We start from the raw sequence: 24,573 nt of genomic DNA on the forward strand, positions 1-24,573 counted from the left end.
ACATGCGGGTTTCACCTCGGGTTCCCGGGGTGTGGGTATTATGGTAAAATCTTCCCTTCCTCTTGCTGTCGACGATGTTATCCTTGATGGGCGCGGGCGGTATGCTGCTGTTTCGGGGAGGTGGGAGGGTAAACAGGTCGTGTTTGTTGCTGTCTATATCCCCCCGGGACTGCAAGCGACCACTTATGCTGATTTAGGCAGGACTCTTCTTGGGCTGCCAGACGGCTTGTTGATCCTGGGTGGGGACTTCAATTCTGTCATGTCCGGTGACTGCGACCGACTACCCCCTAGGGTGTTGCCGCAGTCCCAGATGTGGCTCAGTGAAATGGCTGACACTTTTGGCTTAGTTGATGTCTGGCGCTCACTACATCCCTCACTCCAGCAATACACCTTTCACTCTGGAGCGCACGGCAGCCTCTCCCGTATCGATTATTTTCTTATGTTAGCCTCCACTTTGTCCACTGTACGTGAGATCCGGCATCTACCCCGGGGTATCTCGGATCACTCTCCCTTGCTGATTACGATTTCTGTGGGTGGCCCACCTGGCAATAGAATTCCCCCGATCCCTCCCTGGCATTTGAAAAACCCCCGGCTCCGCTCAGACTTGATTAAGGCAATAGACTGCTATTTTTCTGAGAATCTGGGCTCAGTCACTTCCCCCACTGTTCTTTGGGAGGCCTTCAAGACGGTTATTCGGGGTTCAGCCCTCTCACTCATTGCCACCGAGCGTAGGGTCAAAAGGGAGGCTGTTGTGGCTCTTGAAACCGAAATCATTGCACTTGAAAGTGAGCTGGGTGGGAACGACACACCTGCACTGTTGCATGAATTGGAACTGAAACAAGCAGACTATAAAGCCTGTGTCACGGACGCTGCTAAATTGATGAGGTCCAATCAACTTGGTCGACTGTATGATGTGGGTGACAAGGCTAGCAAGCTTCTCGCATGGCTAGATAAGACTGAGCGTGCTAGTCGGGTTGTTCCCTCCATTGTTTGTGATTCTGGCGTGACTGTCTCTGATCCGGGTAAAGTTGTTGAGTGCTTTGTTGACCATTTCCGTATGGTTTATACGCCTGTTAGTGATCGTGATGAGGCCGACTCCAGGTTGCTCCTGCGTGACATTGCCCTGCCTACTGTGTCTGAAGCGGACCACCTCGCTCTGGAGGCCCCCTTTACTGTTGACGAGATTGCCCTCGCAATTCGTTCCCTTCGCTCGGGTAAAGCAATGGGCCCTAATGGACTCCCCATTGAACTTTACAAACTTTGTCCCGACAAGATGGCCGCCCACTTGCGTCACATGTTTCTCGAGGCGGTTGAGGCCGGGTGCCTCCCCCTTGAGCAGCGCCTAGCTACTATAGTGGTCATTTATAAGGATGGCAAACCTCGTGATCGTTGTGCCTCGTACCGCCCCATCTCCCTCCTTAATGCGGAACCCAAAATCCTCGCTAAGGTGTTGGCTAACCGTATGCTTACTGTGATTTGTGACCTGATCCACCCGGATCAATCCGGTTTCATCCCCCACAGGAACACTGCTCTTAATTTACGCAGGCTCCACAGTGTTCTCGCGAGAGCTTCTATTCTCGCCGAGCCGGCAGTGATCGCCTCCCTGGACGCCACGATGGCATTCGACACCATTGAATGGCCCTACCTATGGGCAACCCTCGCCAAATTTGGCTTTGGCCCCAAGTTCATCGCATGGGTCAAACTTCTTTATGAACGGCCGCTAGCTCAGGTCGCGGTGAATGGAAGATGTTCAGACCCCTTTCCCCTGGGCCGCGGCACACGTCAAGGATGTCCCCTTTCTCCGCTTCTGTTTGCTCTGGCACTCGAACCACTTGCCGCATGGCTCCGGTGGGAACCCTCGATCAAAGGGATCCGATGGTCCCCGGACCTAGAGGATCGTGTCTCCCTATACGCGGACGATATCCTCCTTTATCTTACTTCCCCTCAGAAGTCACTAAATGTTCTTTTCGACGTCCTCACTTCCTTCGGCAAGAACTCGGGACTGGTCATTAATTGGACCAAGTCCTGTGTCTACGCCATAGCTGGTACCCTACCGCCTCTTCCCCGCAGATTTCCCATCCTGGTAGCGACCGACGGATTTAAGTATCTGGGGGTCCATGTATCCATGATCTCTTCGGTCCGCTATGAGCGGAACTTGTATGCTCCGCTCCGCAGACTGAAGCAGGATGTTCGGAGATGGCGCGATCTCCCCCTATCTCCACTGGGCCGGGCGGCGCTTTTTAAAATGATGTCGCTTCCTCGCTTTCTCTACGCCCTGCAAAATTTCTTCGACCCCGTTCCGGCCCGCTATTTCCATGAAGTCGAGAGTTTACAGCGGCAACTTATCTGGGATGGCCGTGCCCGTATTGCCTTATCCAAGCTCACGCTCTCCTGGTACGACGGAGGTATTGCGCTACCAGACATCAGACGATATTACTGGGCCTCACACCTGTGCGCCATCAACCATGCGACTTATTCTCCGGAGCCTGCCCCTGCCTTTGCATTAGATAAACTGCAGCTGCCCGGTGGTAACTTTAATAGGGCGCTGTACTCTAAGGCCCCCTTTCGACTCCTCACGGGCCCGACGAAATGCGCAGTGCGTGCATGGCGGGACGCTACAGTGGCCACGGGTTGGGGTGGTAGACTGACACGTATGACGCCACTGTATGACTCGGAACGACTGGGCAATCTGTGGAAGACGAAAGGGTTTGAGAAATGGGACATGATTGGGATTAGTACTGTGGGGGACCTTTGGACACGTGGCGCGGTTAAGTCCTTTGAATCACTAAAGCTGGAATACCGGCTTGACGATAGGGAGCACTTCCGATATATGCAGGTGAGACATGCCTTGTCCTCTGTCTTCCCCTCTGGTACGGACGTTCCGCAGTCCTCCCCGCTGGAGGATCGAGTTCTAGATGGCCACGTCCCAGACAGTACCATTTCTTTGATTTATAAGAAGCTTATAAATAACAGAGCTGACCAGCTCGAGAAGCTCCGGGCTGCCTGGACTGCTGACGGTCTCGAAATTGATGACGAGGACTGGCAGTCCGCTTTGTCTTCTCCTAAGGAGGTGGCTATTCCTGCTAGACTTCGCTTTGTTCAATTGAAAATCCTTCATCGTGTGTACCTCACTGGAATGCGACTGGTGCGAATGGGTCTGGCTACAGACGGACGCTGCAAGCGTGGCTGTGGAATGGATGGTACCTTTCTTCATGTTATGTGGGAATGTCCAATGATTGTAGCGTACTGGTCCAGGGTGCATGATGTTATGAGTCGTGTCACGGGGGTCCTATTGCTCCCTGAGGCGCGTCGCTGTCTGTTGAATGTGTGGGAACCGACTGATTGTACTGCTGCCCAGACACTTTGGGTCACCCTAGGCAATATGATCGCTAAGAGGGATATTGCGCAGCTCTGGGGCTCCCCTAGACCACCAGTTCTGAGTGCCTGGAAAGAGAACATGGACTGGTCCATGTTCCGAGAGAAGACGGTATATGAGGCCCGGGGGCGTCCAGGGAAATGGTCCAGAGTTGGGGCTCCCTGGAATACCTATCGTGGAGACATCTGTTCACCTCCACTTGAGTACGAGATCACCCTCCCCTCCTCTCCGTGATTTACGTTCCTCTCCGCTACTTACCACATGCCCTGCTCACTTGCGCGCGTCACCCCCCCCTTGCCTTTGATATTTCTCCTGCATCAATTCCCCTCTCCCCCGCCTCCAGCAACCCTTGCCACTATGATACCATGTGTTTGTCTGTTTGTGTTCACTTCAACAAAAACATAAAATTAAACCTTTCGTATCCTATTGTATGATACTGTGCTCTCGCCGACAATGTTGATGTAATGGATCGCTCCAGCAACGGACTGCCTCATAATCCACTTTTCGCTTAGCCTGTCTTTGTCATAGCGGCCGGCCCTGCGGGGTTGTAGGCAGACGCTGTGTACTGTGCATTTGTAAATAAAGGTTTTAAAAAAAAAAAAAAAAATGTAAACATAAAAAAGGTCTCACATATGTTTGACATTATATTTTTATGAAAATTCCACTGCTGCACTTTATCTAAATCAACACTAACATTTTTAGCATGGAACTAGTTTTAGGGCAACGTAATAGATGTTGAAAAGTTGGCAGCTACGCATAACTATCTACTACCACTATAACTCAGAACTGTGCTAACAACTCTACATTCTGAGGCAGTGGAAAGGTTTTTAATTCACAGAATACATTTTAAAGCATGCAGAAAGTTTCTTACCTGAAAGAGGAGCTTGTGTAGCTGGTCTTTCGAATCCTGAAAAGGGGAAATTTATAAATTAATACTGGATACCCAAGAAAACAGGTGAGTAAAGAACAGAACTTAACTTCCTGTAGATATGAGGGTTAATGAAATAAAGGACAAGTTACTCACTTATCTCGGCAATAATGCTTGGTGAATGAGTGCAGAGATGACCACGTGGCTGCCTGGCAAATGTCATGGATCAGAACACCATTCTAAAGAGCGGTGGTGGCTCCCTTTGGCCTGGTGAAATGACCCCTAATACCTTCAGTGGGCTGTTTCTTCGCCAAGGCATAGCATATTTTAATGTAGAGGATGACCCAATGTGATATGGTCCCCTTCTGAACAGCACATCCCTCCTTTGCTCCAGCATACCCCGTGAAAAGCTTATCGTCCACCCGGAACGTTTTATTGCGCTCAAGTAAGAACCGCATCGTTTTTTTTGTTTTTTTGTGTCCAGAAGGTCGAGACGCTCTTCTTCTTTAGAAGGATGCGGAGGAGCATAGAAGGTGGGCAAGGGGACAGATTGTGCCATGTGAAAAGGTGTTACTACTTGGGTAGAAAGGAAGCCCTAGTGCAGAGCACTGCTTTGTCCAGAAAGACAGTCAGGTAAGGAGGCTGAGATGACAGAGCCTTCAATTCACCCACCCTCCTGTCAGAAGTTATTGCCACTAAAAAGGCTGTTCTGATAGTGAGCAGCGGAGGGGGTAGTTATGATATTGTTCAAAAGGTGCACACATCAAGAAAGTGAGAACCCAATTAAGGTCCCACTGGGGCATCATAAAAGATGAAAGAGGAAACAAGTGACGGAGCCCCTTTAGAAATCTCTGTACCAGAGGTGATTAAAAAAATTATGGTTGGTCTGGTAACCTCAGAAAAGCAGACAGGCTGAAAGATAGCCCTTCATGGTGCCCAGAGCAGAGCCCTGCTGGGCCAGAGAAAGAATAAACAGGAGAATTATTGAGAGGGAACTAGATAAAGGGTCAACAGACCGTTCTGTGCAATATTTACAATATGTTGCCATCAGCAGGCGTTTACCAGCTTTATAGAGGGACCCCTGGCTCCCAGGATAACTTCACAGACTTTAGCAGGAAAGTCAAAAGCTTTCAACTGTCGTCGCTCAATCTCCACGCAAGGAGGCGGAGAGTAGACAGGTGTGGGTGGAGAACCCTCCCCTGCTGCTGGGACAGAAGATCCTCTCGAAGAGGCAGCCTGATAGGAGGATCGAGGATCATTTGCAAAAGCTTAGGATACCAGATGCTCTGTGCCCAGTCCAGAGCCACAAAGATGACTTGGGCCCAGACCCTCCTGATCTTGTTGAGAACCCTGGGCAGGAGTGGTTTGGGCGGAAAGTTGTACAGAAGGCCGGTGCACCACTCGCGATGAAAAGTGTTGCCGAACGAGAGCTCCCTTGAAAACTCCAACGTGCAAAACTGCTGAAATTGTGCGTTCTCTTCGGAAGTGAACAGATCTAACCAAGGCTCTCCCCAATTTTGAAAAATACCTTGCACAACCCACAGATGGAGACGCCACTCATGATCCTCAAGGCATCGACGGCTGAGTTCTTCCGCTCTGGCGTTCAGAGAACCGAGCAGATGTTGAGCCACCAGGGAATTGCTCTGTTGCTCCAGCCAAGTCCAGAGACGTATGGCCTCTTGATAGAGGATCCATGACCCCACTCTGCTCTGTTTGTTGCAGTATCACACGGTGGCAGTGTTGTCTGAACACTTGCACTAGCATTCCGTTGATAAATGGTAAGAAGGCTTTCAGTAGCAAACAGATCACACAAAGCTCCAGAAGGTGCATATGGAGCCTGACTTCTGCCAGAGACCTGAGTCCTCTGAGCTCCACCTTTCCCAGACGGCCGCCTCATCCCAGAAGTGACACCTACGTCACTAATGTGAGATCTGGTTGGGGAAGGGAGAGGGGTCTACCTCTGACCCAATTGCAATTTGTCAGCCACCAACGCAGGTCATTTGCGGTGCCCTCCAATACCTGGTCGGTGAGATTTTCCCAAAGCTGTGACCATTGGAACTTCAAGTCCCACAGAAGAGCCTGCATGTGCCATCTGGCATGGTCCACAAGCAGGATGCAGGAGGCGTGAGGTCTAACAGCCTCAGAGTCATTCTCACAGAAATCCAGGATAGGGGCTGAAACATCGGTATCAAATCCTGAATATGCTGGACTCGCCGCTCGGGAGGATAAGCCCAAAACTGCACTGTGTCCAGAACTTCTCTGATGAAAGGAAGCATCTGAGAGGTAGTCAGGTGTGACTTCTGCAGGTTGATAGGGAACCCCAATGAATGCAGGAGGTTCACCGTAGTCTGAAGGTAGGAGTTGACTGAGACAACCCGCCTTCTACAACCAGTCGTCGAGGTAGGGGAAGACTGGAACCCCAGACCTCCACAGATGGGCTGCGACGACCGCTATCTCTTTTGTGAACAGCTGAGGGGCACTGGTGAGGTCAAAGGGGAACACAGTAAACTAAAAGTGCTCTTGGTGCACCATAAACCGCAGGTAGTGGCTATGGGCAGGCAGGATGAGAATATGGAAATAGGAATATTTTAAGTCCAATGCTACCATCCAGTCTCCCGTGACCAGTGCAGGCAGGACCTAAGCAAGGGTGAGCATCTTGAACTTCTCCTTTTTCAGGAAGTAATTGAGGTCTCTGACGTCGAGGATAGGACGAATGTCTTTGTCCTTCATTGGAACCTGAAAATAGCGGGAATAGCAAACACAGTCTATTTCTTGCCTGGGTACCCTCTCTATAGCTCCCTTGGCCAAGAGGAACACGTTTTTTGGTGGATACAGTATCTGCCTGTGGATTCCTCACCTTGTGAATATCCCCCTGCGTCAGCAACGTTCGGAAAATTCTTTTGTAGCACGCTGGCGTGGACGACGTCAAAAGAGCACAACATCGCGCACGACTCCGACTGACGTCACTGACTCCTTCTTAGGCCTACGTCGGTGTGATGACATCAGTTCTGCCCTTTTTTCTGTGCCTTCGAGGCACCCGGACGGACCAATGACAGTAGATATATACATATACAGTGTACACAGTACATAATACCCACAATTACACACATAGTGTGTAGCCAATGCATGAAAAACACAATATATATACAAATATAAAAAATATATATATATATATATATATATATATATATATATATATATATATATATATATATATATATATATATATATATATCAAAGCTCCAGGTTGCCCGCAGGTTAAGGACGCACTCCGACAGCGGTTAGCTTCAAGCTTTCATAAGGTAGGATTGCTACTGCATTCTGATGTGCATTCAGCGATGTCGATGTTGGCCTGACGCGTTTCTGAGCTTCCTGCTCTCATCAGAGGCTCGACATATTCACGTGCTGCATCTGACACGCCCTATCAATTTCCATTAGTCCGCCCTCCAATGGCTTACTCGGATGAGTTTAATGCTTTCTGGGCCATGTAGTTCATGTCAGAAGTTTCCTTTTCAAAGCCCGTCGATGGGCCTCAGAATGAGTGGCAGTCTTAGATCCTTGTAACTGCAGCCTCACATAACGAGCTCCTCATGATTCGAAGCCTTGTGACCCCCTTGTTCCCGGGGTGGTGCAGTCCTCCGCGGCCGGGCTGGCCGCGTGTAATATCAAAGCTCCAGGTTGCCCGCAGGTTAAGGACGCACTCCGACAGCGGTTAGCTTCAAGCTTTCATAAGGTAGGATTGCTACTGCATTCTGATGTGCATTCAGCGATGTCGATGTTGGCCTGACGCGTTTCTGAGCTTCCTGCTCTCATCAGAGGCTCGACATATTCACGTGCTGCATCTGACACGCCCTATCAATTACCATTAGTCCGCCCTCCAATGGCTTACTCGGATGAGTTTAATGCTTTCTGGGCCATGTAGTTCATGTCAGAAGTTTCCTTTTCAAAGCCCGTCGATGGGCCTCAGAATGAGTGGCAGTCTTAGATCCTTGTAACTGCAGCCTCACATAACGAGCTCCTCATGATTCGAAGCCTTGTGACCCCCTTGTTCCCGGGGTGGTGCAGTCCTCCGCGGCCGGGCTGGCCGCGTGTAATATCAAAGCTCCAGGTTGCCCGCAGGTTAAGGACGCACTCCGACAGCGGTTAGCTTCAAGCTTTTATAAGGTAGGATTGCTACTGCATTCTGATGTGCATTCAGCGATGTCGATGTTGGCCTGACGTGCTTCTGAGCTTCCTGCTCTCATCAGAGGCTCGACATATTCACGTGCTGCATCTGACACGCCCTATCAATTACCATTAGTCCGCCCTCCAATGGCTTACTCGGATGAGTTTAATGCTTTCTGGGCCATGTAGTTCATGTCAGAAGTTTCGTTTTCAAAGCCCGTCGATGGGCCTCAGAATGAGTGGCAGTCTTAGATCCTTGTAACTGCAGCCTCACATAACGAGCTCCTCATGATTCGAAGCCTTGTGACCCCCTTGTTCCCGGGGTGGTGCAGTCCTCCGCGGCCGGGCTGGCCGCGTGTAATATCAAAGCTCCAGGTTGCCCGCAGGTTAAGGACGCACTCCGACAGCGGTTAGCTTCAAGCTTTCATAAGGTAGGATTGCTACTGCATTCTGATGTGCATTCAGCGATGTCGATGTTGGCCTGACGCGCTTCTGAGCTTCCTGCTCTCATCAGAGGCTCGACATATTCACGTGCTGCATCTGACACGCCCTATCAATTACCATTAGTCCGCCCTCCAATGGCTTACTCGGATGAGTTTAATGCTTTCTGGGCCATGTAGTTCATGTCAGAAGTTTCCTTTTCAAAGCCCGTCGATGGGCCTCAGAATGAGTGGCAGTCTTAGATCCTTGTAACTGCAGCCTCACATAACGAGCTCCTCATGATTCGAAGCCTTGTGACCCCCTTGTTCCCGGGGTGGTGCAGTCCTCCGCGGCCGGGCTGGTCGCGTGTAATATCAAAGCTCCAGGTTGCCCGCAGGTTAAGGACGCACTCCGACAGCGGTTAGCTTCAAGCTTTCATAAGGTAGGATTGCTACTGCATTCTGATGTGCATTCAGCGATGTCGATGTTGGCCTGACGCGTTTCTGCATTAAACTCATCCGAGTAAGCCATTGGCGGCTGAATGGATTTGCACAAAACTTGGCAAAATTATAGGGACTGTTAGCCCGATGTGCCTTTGCTGGGTCTCAATATATGTTCTCCAGTGGATTTTGAGAAATGAACGTTTAAAAAACAGATATATCTGTGACAGCGTCCCAGATAGCGCTCCAGATCGCGTACTTTTCGCGTAACGGAGCTTTGCGTAGCGAAGCTGATTGGCTCTCCGGTGTCTGTCAACATTCTAAACAGTCCGGTGCGGCCGCCATCTTGTCTGTCGGTAGGATCGAGAGACAAGAGGAGGAGAAAAACGAAGGGGGAATTTAATGAAAGGGGGCTAGGTAGACCCCTCTTGACCCCCTAGGAATGATGTTGGGGTTATTAAAGGGTCCCGTGGGGCAAATAATAAAAATTTGATTCTTCGCGGTAGAAGCGCTTCTCGGTTCGCGAACCGGGTCGCAAACTGGTAGCGAAACATGAATTCGCCATTTTGGGTTTCGATTTCATTAAATTACTAGGTATAAGGGGGTACGGGAGACGTATCCTGACCCCTTTTGTTTTCTGAGGGTGGCTGAGGAGGCTCATATATGTTGATACATGTCTTCCAGCGGCTGTGCGTGAGCGTTTTTTTTTTGCTGCGTGACGTCTGTTAACGTTCGATTCGATGGAAATCAGGAAGTGTTGACCGCCATTTTGTCACTGCGAGTAAATATTTTATTTGTTATAAATAAATCATTATTGATAAACATTGTCTGCGCCATCTTGCCTTTTTTGCAATGCCACACTTTTGTCGAGCACAGCAGCCATTTTAGATGCCTTGACCAGACCCACTGTCTGCACCCTCGCAAGCATCTCCCCCACGCACTGGTCACTCCCGCTCTCTTTCTCATGTATGGGCTAGAAACCTCCTCCCATCTGCGCTGTTCTTCTCTGAGAATCACACCCTGTACCCGCCCGACACCTGCCTTTCACCCTATTCACTACCGCACCCTCTGACACTCCTCTTCCTCTGTGTCCGATTGTCCAGGCCCGTCCCAGGCTATCACCTAGCCCTGCAGATGTAGTTTATGGCCTCAACTGTAAAGAATCACCCCTCTTCAAAGAAGTTACAGTAGATCAAGGCCCCCACCCGATGAGATCCGTCACACTACACGCTTTCCTGTAATCTGATAACCATCCTGTATTGTGATTGGAGAGGGGATTCTCACTGTGAGGGTGTGTGGGACCGAGCCTGAAGCGGAAGATTCCAGGGATGCCTTTTTGTACATCAAAGTCTTCACAATTATGTGTCACATTAAAAATATATAGCACTCGCAAAAAAGTAGAAGGAAAATAACACTGTAATAACTTACAAATATATACATCGCAACAAAAACAGTAAACACCTTAAAACATTTTTTAATAAAACAGAAGCAACAATGGTCAGTAGCGGTCTGTTGTGCGAATAGTCCCAAGGCAGCATATTTACCTAGAGTGGTGCTGTGTAGGACATTCTGAATGGAAATTAACCAGAACTATAACCATCATGTTTTATTTGTGTAATCGTTTTCTGAACATGTACATTAAAAAACTAAAAGAAATGCCAAGAACGTCCCATGTGAAAGTGAATTTTATCTGGCAATTTTTTTCTTTTCCTTCTCATGAAAAGAAAGTTAATGCCAGGTTCGTTACCTGCCTCATCTGCAAAAAAAAAACTCTCGAGAGGGACCGAAAAAAAATATTGCTATGGTAATCATACCATGCATCGGCACATGGAGAGGTGGCACCCTTTTAATTATTCTAAAGCACAACTTCGAGATTTGGGGGATAACCCCCGACCGGCAAAAACATCCACCAATGACTTAGCAATAAGTGAGTCAGAGGCAAGGGAACCGGTCCCAGATCTGCAAAAGAACTTTGGGCAGATGAGATTTACTTGTGTAGCATGTGGAAAATTAATTTCATGCGGAGGGATCAGTATTACTTCAATAAATACAGTAATCAATGATGCATTAGAACTTAATATCAATTCATTTTCCGAACGTGTAATCAGTACCTGTCCCATGTCAATTCATTGTTCGAACGTATAATCAATACCCATCCCGGATCAATTCATTGTCCGAACATATAATCAGTAAAAAGTGCGACAAGTGCGACAAAATCATATCGATAATTCATTGTGAGCAAGTACCAAAAGTGTCGACAATTCTAACCTTCAATAAATACAGTAATCAATGATGCATTAGAACTTAATATCAATTCATTGTCCGAATGTGTAATCAGTACAAGTCCCATGTCAATTTATTGTTCGAACGTATAATCAATACCCATCCCGGATCAATTCATTGTCCGAACATATAATCAGTCTTATCCCATATCAATTCATGTGCTAAAAACTGCATACATATCTCATGATATCAAGGCTGAGCAATCGGGGCACAATAGTTTCATTTGTACCGGCGCCATTTTGGGTGAGGTCAGGAAGGTCCAAGTATAGTCAAAATGTCTCCACCAACTCGTGGTTGGACCGGGACCTCTTTCGGCAGTCTAAAAGTTTTCGTTGAAGGGTAGTAGAGGGGACTGGCGACATGAACCATCAGTCAAAGAGGGGTGGGAGGCAAAAATCTCTCCTACCGGGTCATACTGGTGTCCCACCAGAACTGATCAAGTTGGTAGTCTTGCAGGATTTTGGTGATTTCAAGACTGAGGCCGGCGCCGGCATGAGCGCGCCAACGTCCCTCGGCTACGTCGTGGTCGTTCCGTGGGTGATCATGGCAGTCATTCCCCATCGGGGGTCGGGGGCCCCGTGGCTCTTATAGAATCTTCAAAGTTGAGGAGAACGTTTCTGGATGCAGGACTTATTTTCTAGTTGAACTCAGAAGCGCCGTTGCACTGCAACAGTGGACGAGACCCCCGCTGGGTGAGCGGAGCATCATTGCCTCGCAATAGTGGACGAGACCTTTTGTCGGGTGAGTGCAGCGTCGCTGCATCGCAAGAGTGGAGGAACCCTTTTGTTGGGTGAGTGGAGCGTCGCTGCATCGCAAGAGTGGACGAACCCTTTTGTTGGGCGAGTGGAGCGTCGCTGTATCGCAAAAGTGGACGAACCCTTTTGTTGGGTGAGTGGAGCGTTGGGGGTGCAGCTGAGGGGCCCCCACCTGGGGGGGGGGGGGTGGGAGAGGCTCGTTCATGCCGCCTCTCCCTCCCAGCGCACCCCTGGCGTTGATATCCGTGATGTCCGGACCAGGCGATAAGAGGGGGGGGGTCGGAGGCAGAGGCAAGACATCCCCCCCGTGGCCTGCAGGGCGCCGCTTCAGGCCCGAACAGGGAGCTCATATCAAGCCGGGGCCAGACCAGGAGATACGAGGGGGGGGGGTCGGTGGCATATGCAAGACATCCCCCCCGTTGTCGCAGTCATTATCTAAGAAAGAAGAAGAATCCTGTCGGCCTCGGCTCCTCTCCTGGCCCACCTTACGGGATGACCTCCCCGGCCGACGGCTACCAGCAGGACCCGCCCTACACGTGCCGAAGGCCTCGTCTTCCGGATGGGCGTAGCCGCGAACCTGTTGCACTTCGGGAGTTTCCGGAATGGGGGTAGGTATCTGCTGATTTGTATTTGTTTCATGTTACCGTTATTGGGCGTGGCGGGCGGTGGGACAGACATGCTTGGAGCAGTGGGGGGGTGGCGGAGCCTAGCTACCTTGTGGCTGCCGTAACGTCAAGCTTGGCTTCTTTCACCATTTTCATGTTTCTTATTTCTAGCGAAGTCAAAAACTCATCAGAGGCCTACTGATTTTGTTCGATTTCTTTCCTTTCCTTTTCAAGTGTGTTTCATGCTAAAGTTTCTGTTTAACAGGATACAGGGATTACTTTGTATTTTACATATGTCTTCTTTATTAGGGGTTCTCTCCGGTTGAGTCAGATGATGTACCTCTAATAAATGGTCCGGGTGGAAGTAGTTTCTCAATCAGTGGGGAGTGACAGATTACAACGGGGGACAAAGGTCCGCATTACCCACCCTTCACTACTTGCAAAGACTAGACAGAATATTTCTATTCCACGTTATTTGCAAACAGAGAGTACCTCGAAAGAACTATTCCTTGAACAATAAATTTCCAGCCAATCAATCAATCAGGCATGACGGATTACAACGGGGGACAAAAGTCCGCATTACCTATCCTTCACTATCTGCAAAGGGAGACAGAATATTTCTATTCTTCTCTGTTTGTAGACAGGGAATATCTCAAACAGCAATAATCGATAAAAAAAATAGTAGGATTATAACACTTTAATAACTTATAAATATATACATCGCAACAAAAACAGTAAACACCTTAAAACATTTTGTATTAAAACAGAAGCAACAATGACAACTAACAGTAGTGATATCCTGGGCGGGTGATGGAACTGGGATTGTTAATGGAAAAAGATCTACAGAGAAAACTATTGGTGAATTATACTTCTCCGGAAATTTAAAACTCACAAATGTTTTATTTGTGTAATCGTTTCAGGTCAAACGGATTGTGGGACAATGTTCACAATGGAAGAGTCACCAAAAGGCATTTGGATCGATGTTGCAGCAGGCTGCCATGTATATAGTTATTTAATAAAACGTTTTACCCTGTTACTTTGCTGGTGTGTTGTATATATTTATAATATTTGCATAGGGTTTGTCGTTATTTTGGGTGGGGTGGGGTGGGCGGCGGAGTCGAGCTGTCTTGCAGCCATCATGGTGTGGAGCTAAGTTCATCTTACTAGTTTCGTATTTCTCATTAGGGGTTGTTCTTAATGTTTCTATTTTAGCGAGGTCAAAAACAGATCCCATTAGTGGCCTACTGATTTTGCTCGATTCCTTTTGTTTTTTTAAACTATTTTTCACTATCTGCAAAGACTAAACAGAGTATTGCGACTCTGTGCTTGTTTGTAAATACAGAATGAACCAAAGAGAACCAATTCTAAAACAGTAAATGCTTGGATAGCAATCAATCAAATAGAGAGAGAAGCAGGCACGACAGATTACAACGGGGGCAAAGGCCTGCGTTAACTACCCTTCACTATCTGCAAAGAGAGAGTACTGCTAAGAGAAAAGAGGGGGGGGGGGGCAGCGTTCAAAGCACATCAGCGTGCATAAACACGAAAATGTTTTTACCTATCATGTACTTGACATTTGACAGCATTTGATATTTGGTATTAAAAAACCATTGAAATTCACAGAAAAAAACATAGGTTTTAGGCCATATATAGTTAGGGATTTGCATTTACAAAACCTTATTTTACTCGCATAAAACCATTGAAATTCGCATATATAGTTAGATGCGCTAACTATATATCGCGCACCCGCAATCCACTGCTGATGATGTCACATATTACATCATTCATGACATGGTCAATGATATCGCGTTTAGTCCGATGCAGCACAGCAGAGCGCAGCCACGCCACGCCACACAGCAAAACCGGAAAGTTGAGTAAAGCCACAGACTCCGTGCTCTCGTTATCAGTGCCTTTTATTCGTGATGAATAAACAGCCCACCAGTCGCCATGACACGTTTCACCTCAGCCGAGGCTTGATCACATGTCATGAAAAGAAGGAGGGAAGTAACTTTTAAATAGCAAAGTTGGTCACATGACCGGTAGTATTTCCTGTTACTCTTAAAGGGGTATACATCAAATCATTTATCAAGGGCGCAGTGCCCTCATTAACACCACAATCATATATCAAAAATAGTTCACGATAACACTGTTCATTTGTGCTAAAACAGTCAGTCAAAGTTGCAAAATTAGAATACAACAAGAGGCAAAAAGTTCATGAAGCTTAATGTTTAGAAAGAGTTCTAAAACCAATCCTTTTGTAAAAATATATATATATATATAGAGAGAGATCTAAATTCATATATTTACATAATGTACAATAAATATACGGCTATTTACACAAATTATTATTGTAAACATTCACATTAAATATGCCTCATTAGTCCTAAACAGAGTCTCTCAGTTTGTTTAGACTACTTATTTACATTTAGACTCCGACCGATTTGTCATACGTGATAAAAATGTTTCAGATATATGATGACTTTTGGCAGTGTTTATTAAATAGTACCCAAGTGGGTAAGGATGATACCTAATGTTAACTACCAGTGCCATATTAAATGTATAATTCATACTAGTTACCTCCCTGCGGGTTGTTAATATAAACTGAAATTAAAGTGACTGTGCAAAAATATATATAAACTAAACTTAATGCTATAAGTTTCATGTATCGAAATATTGGCTGCCGAACACAACATACAGATCTTATAATGTTTCATCAGCTTTAAGAATACTAGCGGAAAGTACAGAGATCCCTTCATAAACATGTATAGAGATCCTCCGTGCTGTTAAGCCCCCCCAGGCTGTTTGCTGTTTAATTCGAGGATGTATCGGGTTTCCAGTAGACGCAATTTGCTGTCTCTGTCTCCCCCCCTCCTCAAAGGTAGAACAGAGTCCACCAGATAATACTGCAGCACTTCTGGGTTGCTATGATGACACTTTTCGAAATGCGTCGCTACTGGATAAGCTTGGTCCTTTCCAGAGATTGCCCTAAGATGCTGGAGGATGCGTTTGTGGGCTGGAAGACGAGTACTTCCCACGTATTGTAGGCCACATGGGCATACCAATACATATACCACAAATTCTGTTTTACATCCCAGCTTTTGTCTAATGGCAATAGGCTTGTCATGGAAAGGACTTGTATAGTGGGTTTTATTGATGGCGTGCTTACAGGCTTTACAAACTTGACATTTTTTAAAACCTGTGATACGTTCCCACCACTTTTTAGGAACGTCTAAGGTATTGCTTACAATAGCACTGCCTAAGGAGGGAGATTTCCTGAATGTGATCTCTGGTCTTCTTTTCACTAGATCACCAATGACTGGGTCTCCTTGTACAAGATTCCAATTTCTTGAGAAGATTTTACGAATCTCAGCATGTTGTTGGCTGTAAGTGACTATTGCCCTACACTGGATTTTTTCTGTTGATGGAATCATGGTTTCAGTTAAATCAGTAGGGTCAGGACAATTATCTAATAACTGTTCCCTTTCAAGTCTTGTAGTTTTTTAGTTTTCTTGATAGCCTCATCTATCATTCTTGAGCTGAAACCTCTTTCCAAAAAACGCATTTTACACTGTAGTTGAGCTGTTCTACATTCCTCTTCATTGCTACAGATACGTTTTATTCTTAACATCTCCCCGTAGGGGATGCTATGAATAAGATGGCGAGGGTCAAGTCAAGTCAAGTCAAAAGATTTATATAGCGCGCTACATACCCAGAGGGTCTCAAGGCGCTTGAGGAAGGGTGGGGAATTACTTGTCAAATATCCAAGTTTTAAGTTGCTTTCTGAATGCTAGGTGGTTCTGAGTGAGGCGGAGGTGAGTAGGGAGTGAGTTCCAGGTTTTAGCTGCCAGGTAGGAGAAGGATCTCCCTCCCATGGTGGTTTTGTTGATGCGAGGTACAGTAGCAAGGGCTTGGTTGGAGGATCGTAGCTGGCGTGGGGGGGTGTAGAAGGAGAGTCGTGCGTTGAGGCATTCGGGACCCAGATCGTAAAGTACTTTGTGTGCGTGGGTTAGGAGGCGGAAAGTGATCCTCTTATTGACGGGGAGCCAGTGGAGGTTTTTCAGGTGACCAGAGATGTGGTCTTTACGCGGGATGTCTAGTATGAGTCTGGATGAAGCGTTCTGGATGCGTTGGAGTTTTTTCTGGAGTTTTGCGGTGGTACCGGCGTATAGTGTGTTTCCGTAGTCCAGGCGGCTCGTGACCAGTGCGTGGGTGACTGTTTTTCTAGTTTCGGTGGGGATCCAGCGAAATGTTTTTTTGAGCATGCTAAGAATGTTGAAGCAGGATGATGAAACGGCGTTGACTTGTCTGTTCATAGAGAGTGAGGAGTCCAGGATGACGCCCAGGTTCCGTGCGTGGTCCGTCGGGATGGGTGCTTTTCCAAGGGCCTCTGGCCACCAAGAGTCATCCCAGGCGGAGGGGGAGGTACCTAAGATAAGGACTTCTGTTTTGTCTGAGTTCAGTTTCAGACGGCTGTGCTTCATCCACTCGGCTACTTCTTTCATTCCTTCATGTAGGTTGGTTTTGGCAGTGTTAGGGTCTTTGGTGAGTGATAGGATCAGTTGAGTGTCATCAGCGTAGGAGATGATGTTGAGGTTGTGTTGGCGTGCGATGGCCGCGAGGGGGCTCATGTATACGTTGAAGAGGGTGGGGCTGAGTGAAGATCCTTGTGGTACACCGCAGAAGACTTCAGTGGCCTCAGACTTGAATGGTGGGAGGCGGACTCTCTGGGTTCTTCCGGTGAGGAACGAGGTGATCCATTCCAGAGCTTTTCCTTGGATTCCGATGTTTCTGAGGCGTTGTAGCAGGGTGCTATGACAGACTGTGTCGAAGGCTGCGGAGAGGTCGAGGAGGATGAGGGCGACTGTGTCTCCATTGTCCAGTAGAGTTCGAATGTCGTCTGTTGCTGCGATGAGTGCGGTCTCAGTGCTGTGTTTGGCTCGGAAGCCGGACTGTGAGGAGTCGAGGGATTTGTTGGTTTCGAGGAAGGCGGCGAGCTGGTTGTTGACAGCTTTCTCGATGACTTTGGCTGGGAATGGAAGGAGCGAGATGGGGCGGTAGTTTTTGAGTTTGGTGGGGTCAGCTGTGGGTTTTTTCAGAAGGGCGCTGAGTTCGGCGTGTTTCCAGCTTCCGGGAAGGTGGCAGAGTTGAGGGAGCAGTTGATGACGTCTCGGAGGTGTGGTGCTATGATGGAGTCTGCTTTGTTGAAGATGTGGTGAGGGCATGGGTCTGTGGGGGATCCTGAGTGGATGGAGTTCATCAGGCGGATGGTGTCCTCAGTGGAGATTGGGTTCCAGTCATTAAGGATGTTCAAGGGGGGTGAGGGTCCTGCAGAAGGTTGGGTGGGTTGGTCTCCGGGTCTGTTGTTAAAGCTGTTGTGGATGTCTGCGATTTTGTTGTGGAAGAATGAGGCTAGGGAGTCGCAGAGGGCTTGAGAGGGAGTGATGTCGTTGGAGTTGGCTGAAGGGTTGGTAAATTCTTTGACGATGTTGAATAATTCCTTGCTGTTGTGGGCGTTATTATCTAGTCGGTCTTTGAAAGCGGCTTTCTGGGCAGACCGGATTAGTTGGTGGTGAATGCGGGTGGCGTTTTTGAAGGCATCCCTGGTGCTGGTGTTTGGGTCTTTTTTCCAGGCCTTCTCGAGGGAGCGACACAGTTTCTTCGATTTCTTAAGATCATCGTTGAACCAGGAGGCGTTTTTGCTGCCTAGTTTAGTTTGACGTTTTTTCAGCGGTGCTAGGATGTCGGCGCTGTTGGATAGCCATTGGGAGAGGTTAATGGCTGCTTGATCGGGGTTTGAGTGGTGGGCAGGGGGGTTTTGAAGAAGCGCTGAGGAGATCTGGTCGATGGTGATTTTGTTCCAGTTTCTTCGCAGAGTAGGTTGGGGATGGTTGTGTGTTGTGGTCTTATTGTAGATAAAGTGAACGCAGCTGTGGTCCGTCCAAGGGAGAGCTGTGGTGTGACTGAAAGAGACATGTTTGCTGGAAGTGAAGATAGGTTTGAGTGTGTGACCTGCAATGTGGGTGGGGGTAGTGACAAGTTGTTTGAGTCCAAGGTTGGCGAGATTGTCCAGAAGGGTGGTAGTGTTGCTGTCGTTGCTCTTTTCCAGGTGAAAGTTGAGGTCTCCCAAAAGAATGTATTCCTCGGAGGGGAGGGCGTGTGGGGTGATAAAGTCAGTGATGTCGTCATTGAATTGTGCACGGGGCCTTGGAGGCCGGTAGAGGAGGGTGCCTCTGAGTGTGGTCTTGGGGTCGGTGTGAATCTGGAAGTGAAGGTGTTCGGCGCAGGCAAGGTTGACGTCTGAGCTGGTTGAGATGCGGATGGAATTCTTATGGACGATAGCGATGCCTCCTCCTGTTTGGTCGGTGCGGTCCTTACGGATGATCTTGTATCCTTCCGGGATGGCAATGGTGAAGTCTGGGGCTGATGAGGCGTTCATCCATGTCTCTGTTAGGAAGGCGACGTCCGGGGAGATGGTGTCTAGTAGATTCCAGAGGTCGATGGCGTGCCTGTGGACCGAGCGGGTGTTGAGCAGGATGCATTGTAGGTGGTTGGTGTCAGATATCTGTTCGGTGTCAGTGGATGAGGAGTTGTTCTTGGTGCCGTCGAACTTGCAGGAGTTGCATGAGAAGGGTCCATGGGTTTGTCCGGGAGCGGCTTGGACGCAGTTGGGGAGACGGTTTAGGGCTAAGAGGGTGGTGGCGTCGTATGTAATGCGGGTGGGGTGGGTGGAACGAGGGCCAGGGGGTCTGGCGCTGGGCGCGGGCTCGGCGCGGACGGGCTTACCTTTGGCGCACCTTCGGCGTGACCGTAGCACGTGACCGCTGCGCGTTGGGTCATCGGTCTTAAGTGGAGAGTGGAGGGGGCGGAGCGTGGGAGGGTCAGCTGGGAGGCGGTAGCAGGGGAGGGTAGGCGGGCCAAGGGGTCAACAACAAACAAACAGGATGACAAAATGGAGGATGGCACGTGAAACGGGGGCAGATTACTATAAGGCGGAATTGCTGTAATTAATGCACACAGTAAAGCAGCACGAGATATGGAGTAACTTGCGGCAGTAGTTACAATTAAAACAGACAACGTTGCGCTTCAAAGTGAATTAGCATGCGAGGTTCGGCGCTGTGTCAATTCAATGCGCTATGATTTTAAAGTCTAATGCAGTCGCGACCAGAGCGCTGTGTGTACGATACCAAGTCCAATTCGGCAGATGCGCTTCAGGGACGAGGATATCAGGCAGATTCTGTGGCCAGGGAGCGTGGGGGGAGCGACCTCTTAGAAGCAGATCCAGACGGTCACAGCTGCGAGCAGGAGGAGGTGAGCGCTGTATTCGTGGGTGGGAGGGTCAGCTGGGAGGCGGTAGCAGGGGAGGGTAGGCGGGCCAAGGGGTCAACAACAAACAAACAGGATGACAAAATGGAGGATGGCACGTGAAACGGGGGCAGATTACTATAAGGCGGAATTGCTGTAATTAATGCACACAGTAAAGCAGCACGAGATATAGAGTCACTGGTGGCAGTAGTTACAATTAAAACAGACAACGTTGCGCTTCAAAGTGAATTAGCATGCGAGGTTTGGCGCTGTGTCAATTCAATGCGCTATGATTTTAAAGTCTAATGCAGTCGCGACCAGAGCGCTGTGTGTACGATACCAAGTCCAATTCGGCAGAGGCGCTTCAGGGACGAGGATATCAGGCAGATTCTGTGGCAACTTGAGGCATGTAACACAGTGTTACCAGCGGTAATCTTTCTGTGTAGCTTGGTTTCTATTTTGCTGTTCTTAACATATACTTCTACGTCCAGAAAACTCACTGAGACATTACTGATTGTAGAGGTAAACTGAAGATTTAAATCATTTACATTAAGTTTGTCAACAAAATCAGTAGCACTTTTCATGGAACCCCTCCAGATAAAAAACAAATCATCAATATACCTGAGGTACAGAATTTCATGTTGTTCCATTGTTGTTCTGTGTTGTCCCATTAGGGTTTGCTCCTCCCACAGCCCCATGTGTAGGCATGCGAAACTGGGGGAGAAGCAAGACCCCATGGCCACCCCCCTCAATTGTTGATAGGTCTGGCCCCCAAACATAAAGAAATTCTGTTGTAGGCATATGTTAAGCATCCCCATAAGCATTTTGTTGTGTTGTGCGTTGTGTATGGGGTGTTTATCCAAGAAAAATTGGGTTGCTTTGAAGCCATCAACATGCCTGATAGATGTATACAGAGAGCAGATGTCCAATGTCATAAGTAAATAGTCATCATTCCAACTCTGCCGAGATAACTTACTCAAGAAGTCACTTGTATCTCTAATGTAAGAGTTCAATCCTTTAACCCATTCTTGTAAAAAGAAATCAATGTACCTGGACAAGTTTTCTGTTGCGCTATCGATTGCCAATATTATCGGTCTCCCCGGTGGAACAAGGGGGTCCTTGTGGATCTTTGGCAAAAGATAGAACGTAGGAATCACAGGGAATTCTTTTTTAAGGAATTTAAATTCAGCCAAAGAAATCAATCCACAGCTACGCCATCCCATAAGTTTAGCAATAAGATCAATACAGGCCATTTTAATAGTTGTGATGTTGGTTTTCCGATAACAGGCAGTATCGCTGAGTTGTTTTTCGGCCTCAGCTACATATTTGTCTCTTGCCCATAGGACAATGTTGCCCCCCTTATCTGCTTGCTTCACAACTAAATTATCATCTGATTTCAAATTCTTGATCAGTAGATTGTAGTTCTGGTTTTGTCGTGCAATGGCTTGGCTCTTTTTGTTCGTGTTAGTATATCCGAAATAGGATTAAAAGTGGATTCCGGCCTAAAAGGTGTTGTTACCTTGTCTTTACCAGTGCTGGCGATGGTAACAGTAGGTGGTGTATCTGAATTCGCTGTGTTTTGTTCAATTTGCAATTTCCAAATTTCCTCAAAGGAGGAGGCATCTCCGGCTGTTAGCAAATTAGGACTCAAGGATATGCTGGTAGCGTCTTTGTTGTTTTTAGGTCGCAAGCGATGAAATTTGGTCAGTTTGAATTTTCTTACAAACCTATATACGTCCATGCGTGTGCCTGCATAATCAAAGGTTTGTGGTGGGCAGTAGGAAAGCCCTAGGCCAAGGATTTTCGTTTCCTTAGGGCTCAAAGTTATATTGGTCAAGTTGATTATTGAGGGGCTCCCTGTTGATTCCCCCGTTTTTTGTTGGACCATTTCCGTTGGTTTCTCTTTTTGTTGTTCCACTTTTCTTTGTGGCGTTTGCGTCGCTCTGATAGCTTGCGGTTTGCACTTTTCCTGTTTGAGCAAAATTCACTCTTGGCCTTAAAGTTTCGCGTCTGGCCTCGCACAGGCGACTCACCTCCTGCGCGGGTGTAAGTGCTGTAAACCCCAGAGACGCATTATGTGTTTCACCTTCCATTTCACTTCCTTCAGTAGAGCTTAAACTAATTGATGAGGCAGAGCTTACATTTCCCTTTGTAGTGTTTGCACGATTATTGCTTCCCAGCAAACTTTTAGTATTTCCGTCCTTCTCAAATCTCCGTGCGAAGGTGAAAATGCGCCCATTTAAATAGTCCAACCTGTCCCTCTCAAACTTAAACGCTTTGCGCTTTTTTATAACTTCCTCCTCCTTTTGTAGCCGGGATTCCATTTCCTCTCTCATCCTTTTTACATTGGCCTCATCATTCCCCAGTTTTTCCAGTTCCGCTTCCACGGATTCAATTTCATTTTGGATTTTAATCCGGTCGCTTTCGGCATATTTTATTAAGATCTTCATTAACTTGGCCGAGGACTCTAAGTTTGACGCTGCCCATTCCTCGAGCATGAGGGGGTCTGGAGTTTCGTAACTGGGGGCCAGGGTAATTCGGAGGCCACGTGGTACACGACCGACTTCCAAATACATTGACAGGGACTTGTTCCCCCACCATTTGGAAGTCTCTTTTTTCATTAGTTTCTCCAGTTTGCGATACAGATCGCGCGCCGTTGGATTTAAAGCGCTTGCAGCACTTCCCACCGATGTTGATGCTGTTGCCCCCCCAGCCGGGGAGACAAATACAAGTTCGGCAGCCTGCTCCCTACTTCTTAACACGGCGGCCGACATGGTGAATAAGGCTAGTCGATGACTCCTGATAACAAACAAATTCAGTCAGCTCGAGATAATCCCTAAGACTGAATACGTGCACACTCCACACTGCATTATTTTAGCCGCCGTACCTTAACTCGGTTGTCGAAGTGTCCCTGTAGCGTTCAGACACCTGGCTCCTTCAGTCAAAGTTTGGCGTGTGCTTCCTACGCAGGGGCTTCTCGCGGCTTCCTCCACACCAGAGTACTGAATCCGGTCCCGGGTCACGAAACCAATTACTTCCTGCCGCTTCTCGCCACACACCGAGGAGGGGCTTTACTCGTACCTTGGAAGTTGTTACGTACACAATATCGCGTTTAGTCCGATGCAGCACAGCAGAGCGCAGCCACACCACACAGCAAAACCAGAAAGTTGAGTAAAGCCACAGACTCCGTGCTCTCGTTATCAGTGCCTTTTATTCGTGATGAATAAACAGCCCACCAGTCGCCATGACGCGTTTCACCTCAGCCGAGGCTTGATCACATGTCATGAAAAGAAGGAGGGAAGTAACTTTTAAATAGCAAAGTTGGTCACATGACCGGTAGTATTTCCTGTTACTCTTAAAGGGGTATACATCAAATCATTTATCAAGGGCGCAGTGCCCTCATTAACACCACAATCATGTATCAAAAATAGTTCACGATAACACTGTTCATTTGTGCTAAAACAGTCAGTCAAAGTTGCAAAATTAGAATACAACAAGAGGCAAAAAGTTCATGAAGCTTAATGTTTAGAAAGAGTTCTAAAACCAATCCTTTTGTAAAAAAAAAATATATATATATAGAGATCTAAATTCATATATTTACATAATGTACAATAAATATACGGCTATTTACACAAATTATTATTGTAAACATTCACATTAAATATGCCTCATTAGTCCTAAACAGAGTCTCTCAGTTTGTTTAGACTACTTATTTACATTGGGACTCTGACCGATTTGTCATACGTGATAAAAATGTTTCAGATATATGATGACTTTTGGCAGTGTTTATTAAGTCCAATGCTACCATCCAGTCTCCCGTGACCAGTGCAGGCAGGACCTAAGCAAGGGTGAGCATCTTGAACTTCTCCTTTTTCAGGAAGTAATTGAGGTCTCTGACGTCGAGGATAGGACGAATGTCTTTGTCCTTCATTTGAACCTGAAAATAGCGGGAATAGCAAACAGAGTCTATTTCTTGCCTGGGTACCCTCTCTATAGCTCCCTTGGCCAAGAGGAACACGTTTTTTGGTGGATACAGTATCTGCCTGTGGATTCCTCACCTTGTGAATATCCCCCTGCGTCAGCAACGTTCGGAAAATTCTTTTGTAGCACGCTGGCGTGGACGACGTCAAAAGAGCACAACATCGCGCGCGACTCCGACTGACGTCACTGACTCCTTCTTAGGCCTACGTCGGTGTGATGACATCAGTTCTGCCCTTTTTTCTGTGCCTTCGAGGCACCCGGACGGACCAATGACAGTAGATATATACATATACAGTGTACACAGTACATAATACCCACAATTACACACATAGCCAATGCATGAAAAACACAATATATATACAAATATAAAAAAAAAATA

At 47.5% G+C, this 24,573-nt stretch overlaps 1 protein-coding gene across 1 annotated transcript in view; it reads right to left on the minus strand.

The window, feature by feature from the left end:
- LOC147703652 (uncharacterized) overlaps positions 1 to 24,573 on the minus strand; it is a 1,900,603-nt gene that overhangs the window by 1,103,346 nt on the left and 772,684 nt on the right. Inside the window, exon 6 of the mRNA XM_086929537.1 lies at positions 4,248 to 4,283. Within this exon, the coding sequence (XP_086785663.1) occupies positions 4,248 to 4,283 (36 nt within the window). The remainder of the gene's footprint in view (positions 1 to 4,247; positions 4,284 to 24,573) is intronic.

The sequence above is a fragment of the Lissotriton vulgaris genome, chromosome 7 (assembly GCF_964263255.1).
Source record: "Lissotriton vulgaris chromosome 7, aLisVul1.2, whole genome shotgun sequence".
NCBI classification, from domain to species: domain Eukaryota; kingdom Metazoa; phylum Chordata; class Amphibia; order Caudata; family Salamandridae; genus Lissotriton; species Lissotriton vulgaris.